This window comes from Lathyrus oleraceus, chromosome 5 (genome assembly GCF_024323335.1).
Source record: "Lathyrus oleraceus cultivar Zhongwan6 chromosome 5, CAAS_Psat_ZW6_1.0, whole genome shotgun sequence".
NCBI lineage: Eukaryota > Viridiplantae > Streptophyta > Magnoliopsida > Fabales > Fabaceae > Lathyrus > Lathyrus oleraceus.
In genome coordinates, this window is record NC_066583.1 from 411,272,573 (window position 1) to 411,288,192 (window position 15,620).

Here is a 15,620-nt window from a genome sequence, read left to right on the forward strand (position 1 = left end):
TGTTATTTACTATATTGTCATTTAATTCAAGTCATTTAAGTTTATCTCATTTACTTAATACAATTTATTTCATGTCCCATTATCATCGTATCACTTCATACTCTATTCATCTTACCATACTCATCTGTTGCTCTTGTCTTGTTTGATTTTTGGCTTGTTAAAACTTAATGAATCAAAATATGATAAACTAACTTGGACCTAATCATAATCATATGCTTGATCTGGAGTATTGAAGACATTTTAGACTCTGGACTCTGACTTAGGATTTAGGCCCTTTGCTTGACTTGGAGTAACATTAGTGTAGCGGTAAATTTTTTGAGATTAAGTTAGCGATTAACTTAACTCGCAATGCAAGAGTCGCCACCGTGCTTTTATTGTTTCCAAAGGAAAAGGAAAAAAGTACGAACAAAAACCATTTTTTTAAAAAACAAAACTAATAAAAAGAGAACAAGGGTCCGAGGGTTAGTTATCCAAAGGGAAACTACTAGCACCCTAAACATACAGGGTACTTCATGGGAACCTCTTTGAAATTATGCACATTTTAGCTTGAAAAAGGTGTTGTTTAGTAAAAGATTGGAGGGATGGAAAAAGAAACATTTTTATTATGATTTGGTGTTTGCCAAGACTTTTAAAGTCTCATGCCTGCGTACCAACAAAGTGAAATGGAGGATCAAAACCTCGTAGTTCATGGTAAAAATAACAAAAGGGGTTTGTTTTAATTCATTTTTTTTATGGAAAAGACATTTGTCATTTTAAGGAGAAATACTCAACTAGTCACCCATAAGTATGAGAACTTTGCATCATCATGAGAAGGGCTCCAACTTGGATAGGGATCAACAAGTATTCCACTAGCTCCCACAGATGGAAAAGAATTATCACCAATACTATGGAGATAAGAGAATTATAACTCAACTATGGAAATGACTCATGTCTAATGCCTTGAGAAAAAGTTTAAAAGGAAAAGTGCACAAAGGGAACAAAATGGTTTGAATGAGTTAGGCATTTTTTAGTGTTTTGAAATTGGTCAAAATATGCTTAAGATGGATTGACATTTATTCAGAAAAAGGTTTTGAAACTCACTTGACAAAATTCAAGGTTTATTGAGAAAGTGGTTCAAGTTAAAAATAAGAAGGTTTTTTAAAAAAAGAGAAGATTTTGAAAATTAAAGAAGGGGGAGGAGAAGGAGAGACTATCCTAAAGCAATAAAGTAAAAGTTAAATAAGAAAGATCTAACCAATAAATAGAAAGCTTTATCACATAAGTCAAGCAAGAATTTCCTCCATTGGATTAAGACTCAAGCAAGCAAAATAAGCAAATAGTAATCCACGTGTCAGATGAAACAAAAGTAACCAATCCAAATCCTTATAAGGAGATCCCAAATCAAAGGTATCAGATGAATTCCAAGGTCATAAGTCCTAAAGCAAAGGTCAAGATCCTAATTCTAATTCCATAACTCCACAATGTTGCCAAGGATAGTAACCACAATTCTATGAGTTAGGAGAAACCATATATTTTTAGGGTTTTTCTCGTTATTAGTGTGTTCTTTACTAGGATATAAAGAAAGGTCCAAATGGACAAAGAACAAAATGACATAAACACCAACAATATGATATGATGCTAAACATAAAGTATAAAGTAAATGACATAAAATAAAAGCATAAAGTAAATGTCATTAAAACAGAAGTCAATACAAGTGAAGAGTTAGTAATGGATGTTAGTAAAGATGAAAAGATGTCTTTGGTCATTTTTTGGAGAACACTCAACTATCCACTCACAAGCATGAAAATATGAGCCTATACATAATTTGTAAGAAGGGCTCAAACTTGGATAAAGATCAATAAGTATGCCACTAGCTCTCACAAATGGAAAAGGAGCAACATTTTCACACAATACCATGAGGAATAGGAGACTTACAATATCACTTATAAAAATGCCATTTCCTTTGGGACAAATTTAGAACTATGTTAAGCAATCGTAATTGGACTTATGTAGATGTCACAACTATCTAAGGCTAGTCAATAATAATAGGTTTGAAATGGTGAAAGTTCATCAATCCGTATTTCATGACACTTAGGACAAACTTATGCATCAATCCAAAGTACCTTAAATGATTCATGATCACTTAGAAGATAGGTTTGAAATGGTGAAAGTTCATCAAGCACCAATCCACACATCCTGAACAAGATTGACACAAATCCATCCAATTGATTAAAAGGAAAAAGAAAGGGATGAAGGAGAGAGGGGACAAGAGAGGTCAACTCCAAATTGAATCATATATTTGCTCAAGTCACCATCGAAATAAATCATCCATTTTGGTGGATTAGGGTTTTCACCCAATCAACACCCAAGATCCATTGAGTTTAATGAGACTTGAAGTTAAAATCATCATGATCCAAGGCCAACAGAAGTCCACAAGGTCAAAAAAATTTAAAATGCAACTAAATGAAATAAAAATGCATTAAAGGTATTTTTAAATGATTTTTTAAATGGAAATAAAATGAAAAATCCATAAAGTCCTTCAAAACACCAAATAAATGGGCAAGAAAATTATGGAAGGTTGGAAATAAAATGAGAACCATAAAATAAAATTTCCAGAATTTAAAAATGCAGAAAAGTATTTTTAAGCCAATTAAAACAAAGGATAAAAGAGAAAATTCATGAAAAATAGAAAATCAATGAAATAAAACATGGAAAAATAAAATTAGATTAAGAAAAATAAAAGAGAATTTTAGAAATTATTCTGGGATTTTTTGGATGAAAAACAAAATTACTACATATATTTAAAGAAAAAGAAATTTAAAATAATAAAAGAAAAAAAATTAAAATCAGAAAAAACCCAAGAGCGTTGGATCATACCTTATTAACTGACGTGGCATATCCAACACTCCAAATGATGAGAAACATGATGGAACGCGCTACAATCAGAACACGAGATCCAATTTGAATTTAACCAATCAAAACATTTCAAAATGCCAACGTGTATGGTCCAAACTCAGACCACCAGAGAAATACTCAGTTCATCTTCTCCGGTGGGATCTCACCAGAGGTTCATTGTTTGGTAACTTCAAGACACGAGACCACCACCATTGTGATCCTCTTCTCATCCTGAATTCAACCTCGTGCCTCAAATTCGTTTATGTGAACTGAGTAGAGGAAATTTCAAAGAAGTTTCAGAAACAAGCAAGCCACGAAAAATAAAACTAAATGATGAACACGATCAATCAACACCAGATAAGTTAGGGGAAAACATTAGAGAGTGAATGACTACATTTTGGAAAATTTTCAAGTTGCAACAGGGGTTTCTTGACTCTCCAAAGCTTGAGAATGAAGGCAATAGGTTCCTCTATTTATAGGGAATGTGATTGGATCCAAATACGTTTGAAATGATGCATGATTCATGCAAAATGAATTTGATCTGAATGTGTGAAAAGTGTGACTTGAAACTCCTCAAAACTCAGCCAAATGATGCGTTTTAAGTGTCAATTAACTTCTAGAGACTTGATTAAACATGTTTTGGACAAAAACAATTTCTAATTTGGCTTGGAATTGAGTTTAGTCATGATCAAATTTCAGACAATGGTGATTTTTTCAGTTTCAAGTTACCATGTTCAACTCAATGGGGGCACCATACTTAAGAGGCTTTATGATCCCATTCTTTTTGCAATGTGTTAACATTATTGACAAGATTACAATGAGCTAAGAATGATTGCATTTGGATGTTTGAGCATAAATTTATGGTGTGTTGAAGTTGGCATAAAATACTAGTTCCATAACTTAGAAAAATTTGAGTGCTTCATGGCTGAAAATGACCTATAATGTCCCAATGAATTCCATGGCCTTCCAAACATATTTTAGCCTTGGTCCTTGAAGAAAACTTGTAGAGTGTATCACCAATGGCATTGTGCAAAGATAATAATCTCCATATGTTGAAAATTGAAGAAGTTATGATCTTTGAAAGTTGGCAAAAAGTCACTTGAAAATATGTCAAATTTCACTAAGTCCACAAATGACCTATAATGTCTCCAAACGTTTGATGATCCTCCAAGCATAATTGGCTCTTGTCATGTAAAGATAAGTTGTAGAGGGTGTTGAGAGGAGTCATATTAAAAATGGGGCATTCAAAAATGTTGAGAAATAAAGGAGTTATGATCCTAGGAACCTTGACTTCAAGTGTTGACTTTTAGGTCAAACCCCTTGGAACAAGTCTGTGTATTTAGACTTTTCTTGCATTTCAAAGAACATGGGTGATCATATGAACTCAAGATGAGGTGTCCTTAATTGCCTCTTAATTAAATAGCCCAAATCTTGGAGTTGGTTGTTGAAGAAGGATGGAAATAAACACATGAACCTTTGACTTTCCTTGAGAAGTAAGCAACTAATCTTTGAGATGCTCTTGATTGAAAAACCCTATCTTGCATAATAAACTCAAGGGAAACAAGAAATATTTTTGGTATTTTGATTAGTAGTTAGATAAGCAATTAATCATATAAACACAAAGGTAAACAAAGAGGTGTTTGGTAATCCCCGCAAGAAGCAAACCCAAAGATGGTAAAGGGAAGAGCCAAGGTGTGACCTTGCTTGTATGCAAAAATGAAAATGAGATGTGGGATCTTAGGGTTAAAAATTAGGGTATGACAGATGCCCCTATTTAAGTTTCTTCAATTTGGAGATATGGAGGTTGAAATCTTCGTCTCGACAAGATTGGAGAGACTTAAATATTAAAGACCCAATTTTTGGCCCTAAGATCCAAAAAAGAAAGATGTTTATGACATGATATGAATGCAAACAAGGATATTTATGGGGAATATAGCGCCGCCAGAGACAAAGAACTGCCATAGAAAAGAGGAGACTGAAATTATGCGGGGGGGAAGACAGTTTCGAAAGGGGTACCCAGATGGGGACAGATAAAATTCCGCAGGGGGAAAAGGAAAATCTCGAAAATAATCGATGCACAGTTAAAACTAAATAAAGATCCAACGAGGAAGACTTATCAAGACAAGACTTCTTCGGAGAAAATTAATCATTGGAATGGGGAAAACCCTGACTCCATCAGAAGAAGAATATTACCTAGTATTAGTCGAGTGATATCTTAACAAAGGTAATAAGCTCAAATAAAATGATTACCAACTACCATCCAAGTGATATCTTAACAAAGGTAACCAATCAGAGGTAAAATAAGCTATTACCTACTATCATCCAAGTGATAACTTAACAAAGGTAATAAGCTCGAACATAATGATTACTAAATACCAGCCAAGTGATAACTTAACAAAGGTAACCAATAAGAGGTAAAAGGAACTATTACCTACTATCAGTTGAGTGATAGCTTAACAAAGGTAATAAGTTCAAACAGAATGATTACCAACTACTAGCCAAGTGATAGCTTAACAAAGGTAACCAATCAGAGGTAAAAGGAACTATTACCTAATATCAGTCGAGTGATAGCTTAACAAAGATAATAAGCTCAAATAGAATGATTACCAACTACCAGCCAAGTGATAGCTTAACAAAGGTAACCAATCAAAGGTAAAAGGAACTATTACCTACTATCAGTCGAGTGATAGCTTAACAAAGGTGATAAGCTCGAACATAATGATTACCAACTACTAGTCAAATGATATCTTAACAAAGGTAACCAATCAAGGGGGAAAAGAACTATTACCTACTATCAACCGAGTGATAGCTTAACAAAGGTAATAAGCTCGAACATAAAGATTACCTACTACCAGCCGAATGATATCTTAACAAAGGTAACCAATCAAGGGGGACCAACATTCAGACCAAGAATGAACTGGAGAGAAGCGATCAAAGAAGACTTAATCCAATGAGGACATGAACTGAATGGGAGATTGATCCCATCCAGATAATGACCTGGAGGGAAAAACTGAAGAAAATTTTTCCACGAGGATCAGACTCAGTAGGGAATTAGGAAGGATACATTTTTTCTGCTTAAAGTCGACACTCTATTGGAGAGAGGACGCACATACTCTGTGGGGGGAAAGTTATAGAGAGTGCTAAGGAATTATTTCAAGATGCAAAATGCACAAATAAACATCATGATATTATGCACATGCGTATGATTATGCTGACAAAACAAACACAAAGGTACAAGACTGATAACACAATACAACCAGATACTCGACTAATCTCAACAAGATAAAGATGCTGGTAGAGACTCGTTAGGGATTCTACCACTTTTGCAATCTAATGTTGGGGAGACAATTGTAAAAGATGATCCAACCTAAGGAAGCCACTGAATTCCATTCTTCAGGATCATACCATCCTTGGAATTGCCATTAACATTCCTCTTTTGTATTCACAAGTCGAGGAAAATACGTATATATTTTTTTTTGTAAATTTTCAAAAATATGATTGTTAAAATGTTTTTGTTTCAAAAATTATCATAAAAAATAAAAAAAAAAAATCGTAAACTGAAATAAAATAAGAATAGCAAACAAATGGGCAAAAAGCTCAAATTTTATTGATAGAATGGTAGTCCGTGAATGGCGTGACTTCATGGATCATTACAAAGTTGGAAAAATGGTAAATACATGGAAAGGGCTACATTGAAATACAATGACCAATATTCTCTCTAACAACTTTGAATTCCACTATGTTCTGAACTTCTGTCGAGGATGACGGAAAAGGAAACTGTGATAGGCACGGTTGCTTCAAACGATCAAGTTTGGTCAGATGTAGTTACTTGCCATAATCCCTAACTTTTGCCTAGATTTCCTTTTCAGGGTCAACCTACCGGGATGATTATTTTATGTTTATGTCTCTAACTTTTGCTTGGACTGCCCTTTCGGGTTTTCAATCCACTGAGGCGCTCATTTTTGCCTAAGTCGCCCTTTCGGGTTTTCAACTTAGTGAGTTGTTCGTTTCTTTTTCTAGGCGAAGTATTTCTTGACTCCATCGACATTCATAACATGGGTGAGATCCTCACCATCCAAAGCTGTAAGAAATAAGGCACCACCAGAGAAATATCTCTTAAAAACATATGTGCCTTCATAATTAGGAGTCCACTTTCCCCTAGAATAAGTGTTGAAAGACAGGATCTTCTTGAGCACAAGGTCACCTTCTCTGAATACACGAGGTCGAACCTTCTTGTCAAATGCTTTCTTCATTATCTTTTGATATAACTGACTGTGACACAAGGCTGTCATTCTTTTCTCTTCAATCAGATTCAAATGATCATATATGCTCTGACACCATTCAGCCTCAGACAAACTGGCTTGCATCAGGACTTACATTGATGGGATCTCGACCTCTACAGGGAGCAATGCTTCCATGCCATACACAAGAGATAAGGGGTTTGCCCCTGTTGAAGTGCAGAGAAATGTACAATATCAATGCAAAGCAAATGGGAGAATCTCATGCCAATCTTTATATGTCATAACCATCTTCTGGATAATCTTCTTAATATTCTTATTCGCAACTTCAACAACCCCATTCATATTAGGTATGTAAGGAGAAGAGTTATGATGCTCAATCCTGAAGTCATCTTAAAGTTATTTCATCATCTTGTTATTCAAGTTCGACCCATTATCAGTAATGATCTTACTTGGAACACCGTATAGGAAAATAATATGATTCTTGATAAATCGGATCATAACCTGATTGGTTACATAAGCATAAGATTCTGCTTCAACCCACTTGGTGAAGTAATCAATATCTACCAGAATGAAATGATGTTCGTTCGAAGCTTTGGGTTCAATCATACCAATCATATCAATTCCCCACATAGAGAAAGGCCATGGGGATGAAATAATATTGAGAAGTTTCAGCGGTACATGAATCTTATCCGCATAAATTTGACATTTAGTAACCTACCCTTAACATCTTTTTAGCCATTGCATATTCATTGGCATGAGTACCAAAGGATCCTTCATGAACTTGTTGCATTAACATGTCTGCTTCGTGTCTATCCACGCATTTGAGCAGAACCATGTCAAAATTTATCTTGTACAAGACATCTTCAGTTAGAAAGAAATTTCCATCCAGTCTTCTTAAAGTCTTCTTATCTTTGTTAGATGCTCCGAGCGGGTTATCCTGACTTTGGAGGAAACATTTAATATCATGATACCAAGGCTTATGATCTGTAACTTCTTCAAGTGCAAACACATAAGCAGGTTTTTCAAGGTGCATAATTGCGATACTGGGTGCGTTATTCTAACTATTTACTTTGTACATAGAATACAAGGTAGCCAGAGCATCCGCCATCTGATTCTCTTCACGAAGTATATTATGAAACTTTATTTTGTTGAAGAAGGTTAATAACCTCCTTGTATAATCTTTGTAAGGAATCAAACCCGGATACTGAGTCGCCCAATCTCCTTTAATCTGATTAACGACTAAGGCTGAATCTCCATATACATCTAGGATTTTAATTCTCAAATCAATGGCCTCTTCAAGACCCATGATACAAGCTTCATATTCGGCCATATTATTTGTACAATCAAATATCAATCTTGCAGTAAAAGGGATATGATAACCCTTAAGAGTAACAATGATGGCCCTAATTCCATTACCATAAGCATTAACAACTCCATCAAACACTAAACCCCAACGGGATTTAGGCTTTGGTCCTTCTCCAGGCAACAGTTTGTCGCAATCTTTAGCTTTCAAGTACATAACATCTTCATCATGGAAGTCAAACCTGATGGATTGATAATCATCGATCAGTTGATGAGCCAAATGATCCGCATGAATACTTCCTTTAATTGCTTTCTGAGTACAGTACTCAATATCATATTCAAACAACAACATCTACCAACGAGCTATCCTTCAAGTAAAAGCAGGCTTTTCAAGGATATACTTGATTGGATCCATTTTGGATATCAGCCAACTGGTATGATTGATCATATACTGACGTAAACATTTGGCAGCCCGTGCTAAACCATAACACGTCTTCTCAAGCATGGAGTACCGAGACTCACAGTCTGTAAACTTCTTACTCAGATAATAGATGGCATGCTCCTTTCTACCAGTTTCATCTTGTTGTCCAAGCATATAGCCCACGAACTCTTCTAACACAGTCAAATACATAATCAAAGGTCTTCCTTCCATTGGGGAAGACAGAATAGGAGGTTCAAGCAGATACTCCTTGATGTTATCAAAAGCCTTTTGGCAGTCCTCTGTCCACACACAACCTTGATCTTTGCAAAGAAGCTTGAAGATTGGCCCACACGTGGCAGTCATGTGAGATATGAATCTGGATATATAATTCAAATGCCCAAGGAACCCTCTGACTTGATTTTCTGTCTTCGGCACTGGCATTTCTTGTATAACTCTGACTTTATCAGGATCTACTTCAATACCTTTCTGGCCAATAATAAAACCCAACAACTTTCTTGAACGGACACCAAAAGTACATTTATTAGGATTCAACCAAAGTTTAAACTTTCTCAACCACTGAAACAGCTTTAACAAATACTCAAAATGATCTTCTTCAGTCTTTGACTTAGCAATCATATCATCAATATAAACTTATATCTCTTTGTGCTTTATGTCATGGAAAAGAGTAGTCATGGATCTTTGGTACGTTGCACCAACATTCTTTAAACCGAAAGGAATCACTCTATAGAAGTATGTTCCCCAAGGTGTAATAAATGTTGTTTTTTCCATGTCTTCGGGTGCCATCTTAATCTGATTATAACCGGAGAATCCATCCATAAAGGAGAAAACTTTGAACTTAGCCGTATTGTCTACCAACATGTCAATGTGTGGCAGCGGAAAATCATCTTTCAGACTGGCTTTGTTCTAGTCTCTGTAATCAACACACATCTGAACTTTACCATCTTTCTTAGGAAAGGGTACAATGTTAGCCACCCATAGAGGATACTCAGCGGTAATAAGGAAACCAACATCAACCTGCTTTTGAACTTCTTCTTTAATCTTGACATCCATATCAGGGTGAGTTCTTCTCAACTTTTGCTTAACCGGCGGACATTCGGGATTTAACGGCAATTTATGCTCCATAATATAGGTATCAAGACCTGGCATATCTTGATAAGACCAAGCAAACACATCCACGTAATCTCTAAGAAGCTCTACTATCCTCTTTTTAACATCTGGATAAAGCAACGCCCCAATCTTGACTTCTTTTTTGTTATCTTTGGAACCTAGATTAATCATTTCCAACGACTCTTTATGAGGCTGAATGGTTTTCTCTTCGTGCTCAAGCAACCGAGAAATCTCATCAGGAATCTCTTCATCATCCTCTTCTTCCATTTCGAACCAGGAAATTCAAAGTTGGGAGAGGGCATAGGGTCATTGTTTTCAATGGGTTTAACAATTAATCTGCACAGTGATTTTATGCTTGACTTTAGAATATGAACAAATAGACGCACATGGTGATGCAGATGTAAAAGTGATTATTATTTTGTTTTTTATGTTACCATCTTCCAAAATAGGCAAAAAGGAAAAAACATAATATGGATAAAAGAAACAACATTTTATTAATGATAATGAAATTTGAAACAAAGCCCACATAAATTCACTTTCACCTTGGGCATAATGAAAGGATGTTGAAAATAACAAAAAACAAACATATTACTTTGACAAGTGAATAACAGAGGGAACATCAACAACAATCCAATTCTGGCACACCGATCCATGTGTCACAAAGTCTGGCACTTATTGCTCTTCGTCATCTTCTAAGATGGCGGTAGCAGACTGATCTTTGGAATGAATGAAGCCAACACTATGAAACGCTTCGTGAATTCGCTTCAAATCTCTTCGGGATGAACTAGGTGAAAAACCCAAACTAGCTCTATTCTTGTTTTCGGCAAGCTCAATAATTTGTCCCCACTTAGCGGATTGACCATTCTTCAACACGTGTTAAGCGTCTCTCAAGGATGACATGGATTCTCCGCTCTCCTTAATAGCAACATTATCAACAGAAAGAGCCTGAAATGACGTTCCTTCATCTTCTTCAACATCAATATAGGAAAACAAGGAGAGATGACTTACAAACATGGCCTTCTCACCACCCATGATCACTAACTTCCCATTCTTCACAAACTTCAGCTTCTAGTGTAGGGTTGATGTAACTTTCCAAAAGCCTCATGAATCCACAGACGTCCTAAGAGACAACTGTAGGCGGGATGAATATCCATCACTTGAAAAGTGAACTGAAATAAACACAGACCTATCTTCACTGGGAGATCAACCACCACAATTATAGTTTTCCTTGAGCCATCGAAGGCCTTCACAACAACTCCATTGTATCTCATCGGAGCACCTTGGTAAGCAAGTTTAGACAACATAGATTTGGGTAGAACATTAAAAAAAGGTCCAGTATCCACCAGCATATTAGATAGGGTATCTTCTTGAGAGTTCATAGAGATATGTAGGGCCAAATTGTGATTCCTCCCCGGCTCGGGCAACTCTTCATCACTGAAGCTTAAATTGTGAGATGCGGTAATATTGGCCACAATGCCATCAAACTGATCAATCGTCACATCATGGTCCATATAGGTTTGCTCTAGGACTTTCTGTAAAGCTTCTCGGTGTGCTTCTAAACTCATCAGTAGGGATAACACGAATATGTTAGACGGAGTATGCCACAACTGGTCCACCATATTGAAATCACTCTTCTTGATCAATTTCAGCACTTCATCTTGATCAGCATTCTGATTCACAATACTGGCTTGGTCGGCTTGTACAACAAAACTTTTCTCTAAAATTGATTTCTCTATCACCACATCTTCAGTCCTCTTAGGAGTTGCAGTAGCAAATATCCGACCACTTCGGGCCACACCACTTGCATCGGTGATGTTCACCACAAATGGAAAAGCAGGAATAGGTACTTCTTTGTCTTCTTCTACCATAGTAGCATTATACTTGTAAGGCACAACTTTATCGAATTTGTAAGGCGTAGGGCTCGCCAGATGAATAATCAATGGAGAAACAACAGTTTTCTGACCATCATAAGCAATCACAACCGATTCTGGGGGATTAAAATAGGGAACTATGATGTTCACCTCATGCTCATCTTCATTCTTGTCCCTCGTAACCTGAATAAGATTTTGATCCAACATCTCTTGCAAATCTATTTTCATAACGACATATCCTCGAGGATCTCTGGAACAAACTTGGCAAGAAGCATGGTCATGCTCATAATATCTCAATTCACATAAAGTTGTGTGCATTTCAACCAAGGATCTTCTGATCAAATTGACGTCAAAGACTCGGTACTTTCCTGGACATCCTTCAACCATATTCACAGTCGTATTGCTATGTTTGGGCAGCGAATTAGCTTGCACATTGGGATTAGAATCTTCAAACGGCAAAATACCACTTTGCATTAACCTTCTTACCTCATCCTTCATGGTGAAACAATTCTCGATATCATGTCCAGGTGCCCCTTGATGGAATGCATAATGTTGGTCAGGTTTATACACCACAGAAGCTCTTTCAAAACAGCCGATGGAGTCCTTGTTTACACGAAATACTTATGAATTAAAGTAGGAAATAACTCTGCATAAGTCATCAGAATGGGGACAAACTGTACATGTCTCTGGGTACAATTTTGCTAATTCGGTTGATTCATGTGTTGTAGGAAATGCGGTTGATAACTCGATGTTGCTTGAGTAACTGGAACAGAATTAATCACTTGAATTATAGAAGCCACATGTTGATGACATTGATTGTTCCTCGAAAGTATTCTACGTCTCTCTTGCGAGATAGCATTTGCATCGTGTTCCTTCTTCTTGGGTAAATCATTCCCATACTTTTTGGAACCGTCAGATGAACTACCTTTTTTCAACCGTCCTTCACGGACACCTTCTTCTAGCCTCAAACCCACATTCCCCATTTTAGTAAATTCACTAGGCGCACTTACAACCATCTGATCATAGTAGAACGTACTCAACGTCTTTAAAAATAACTTTGTCATTTCTTTCTCCTCCAACGGAGGACTAACCTATGCAGCAATCTCGCACCACCTTTGCTCGTTCTCTTTGAAGGTTTCTTTATATTTGCGGGACATAGCATGGAGTTGATCTCTGTCTTGTGCTATGTCAATATTATATTGGTATTTGAAAACAAAATTCTCACCTAGGTCATTAAATGTTCAGATATGAGTACTGTTAAGCCCCATATACCACTCCAGAGCCGCCCTAGTCAAACTGTCTTGAAAGTGGTGGATCAAAAATTGATGATTGTCAGTCTGAGTCGACATCTTACGAGCGTACATCACCAGATGACTCGGAGGACAGGAGTTACCTTTGTACTTTTGAAAATCCGGAACCCTGAATTTATGCAGAATCTTCACATTAGGAACCAAACACAAATCATGAGCATTCTTCCCAAACAGATCTTTTTCCCTTAAAGCTTGAATCTCTTTTTGCATAGCCTGAAATTGATCTTGGAACTCGTACATTCTCTCATGAACACCAACAATCTCTCTTTGGTCAACATGGAAAATAGGTTCTTCAAAATAAGGAATAACATGAACCATAGGAGGTGGTACTGACATCACAGGTTAAGCCACTGGAACTTCAAGTTGGTACCCCTCAAGCACAAAGTTGGGAGGCATACCCCAAGGGAAACCAGAAGGCATATGGTGTTGCTGTAGGAGAATTGCCATCCAAGGCGCAGCGGAATTTAAAAAGTTCTCCATTTAGTGATCCTTACGAATGGGCATGATCAGTGATAGAATCGTTACCTCTTGTGGCGATTCAAACCTTTGGTGCAGATCTCTGATAATGATCAAAACCTTTGATACAGATCCACGGGGCGATCACGAACGTTGAACGATGACAACGTCTCTACTCAGTCCACACGAACGGATTCCTTCAATCGCAGTGCTAGCTGTTATGAATGAAGGCTTTGAGTGAGAGAAAGAGGGAAACAAAAATTCCAAGTCTCTACTTGAATTTCTGTCTGAGTGGAGTGGAGTGACAATGCTTCTACCCAAGGGGTTCTATTTATAGAACCACTTGTGTGGGCTTCAAGCTAAAAAGCCCACTTAAGTGTATTTTGGCCCATATCTTATAATATGCCCAAAATCACTTAAGTATTTGGTACCTTACCATATTTCGTCTCCCACTTAAGTGCACCGTACCTTACGGTGTTCCTTAGTTACTCTATCTCTCATCAATCCGTCCTTTGTGTGTGACCCTATAGGTTTTCACGGCGTTGGCAATTATATTAAATCACGCATTTAACATAATAAACAGTGAGCGGTATCTAGCAACACATCACTGCTACCCAAGTCACGAAAATGTCATGTGATCTGACAAAACCTCTTGTGATAATAATTATGTGTATAATTACCCCTTTGCCCTTATGTCTATATTGAACACAAGGTATAGACCGTGTCACCCTTGTCCAGTTCAATATTGGGCCCATAGACATTTATCCTGTTACGCAGGATTGGCAAATTCCATCTAGGACACTCATGTCCCTCAGCATGCTTCGTGGAGTACTCATCAACTGTCTTTATGGTCATCCAGTTACGGACAACGTTGGATCAGCAATAACGCACTCAACTCTACATCTAGGATCCATAGTGGTTTTAGGTCGAAGAGTGGTATACACTATTATCACCATGAGAATAACTTATGACACTTTGCATAACTTTCTATATAGTATTCTCATAGTGGGTCAATCCGGTATAAATATTACTCCTAATATTCATACCTATGTTTAAGACTTGATAACTCTTTATCCATGATCCATGAGATGTGGTCATCAGTCTACAAACATAATAGTCTTAATGCTTTAATGTTATCCCACTTCACACTAAAGCTCGACTACAGATACTTTAAGAATAGTGTCCTTATGTTTAATGTGTTCTCATGATTAAGTCACACTTAATACATTAAACGGACTATCTATTCTAGGGACTTTATTAATCAACCATAATAAAGAAAATGCCTTTTATTATTAATAAATAATTCGATACAAGTACCAAAAGTATTGGCCTCTACGGCTTACACCAATAGTTGCAGAGCACTGATGGGAGCCACAAAGATGGACGTAAAGACAATCTCTGAAATCCCGGTCCTCTGAAGCAGAGTCGGAGAAGGAGGTGGAGGTGGAGGCTGATTCTGAGCAGCCACCAAAGCTTCCATCATAGCAGTAAGCCTTTCGTAACCGTCCCTCAAAGTTGTCACCTCTTCACGGAGCTTACGATTCTCTTGCTCTAGGCGGTCCATCTTTTCACCTAATTAGCTTGAGTATTGTACTCGTGAGACAACTTGTCTGAATGAAGACCAAGAAAGAAATAAGACCCATGGCGAACTTGCTCAAAGCAAGACCAAGATGCAACATGATGCATGATATGCAAATGCAAATGTGAATTATTGTTTATTTACCAAGGAACTTTAAGACATAAGTTGCAAACATAATAAAAACACATTCCAATGTACTAAAATATCATTTTATTAATAATAACAATAATTACAATTGGAAATACAATTTCAATGATTATAAGCGGAAAGAAACTAGATTTATGGAATCATGTCCAATGACGACCCGCCTCCAAGATGACACTTCTTGCGGAGCCTTTTTATCTCTCTTTCGTAGCTACTTCTCATAGCATCTTTCTCTATCACGAGCTAGTCAACAATGCCTTTCCAAGCACCAGAAGTAGGAAGATGATTAGAATA

General features: G+C 36.9%; 1 protein-coding gene across 1 annotated transcript; it reads right to left on the reverse strand.

Moving 5' to 3' along the window:
• Window positions 1–10,842: 10,842 nt before the first annotated feature.
• LOC127081085 (uncharacterized) lies at window positions 10,843–12,820 on the reverse strand. Its single transcript, XM_051021371.1, has 3 exons — window positions 12,620–12,820; window positions 11,153–12,440; window positions 10,843–10,934 (listed from the first exon to the last, which is right to left on the reverse strand). The coding sequence occupies exons 1-3, from the start codon at window positions 12,818–12,820 to the stop codon at window positions 10,843–10,845; spliced, it is 1,581 nt and encodes a 526-aa protein (XP_050877328.1).
• Window positions 12,821–15,620: the final 2,800 nt, after the last annotated feature.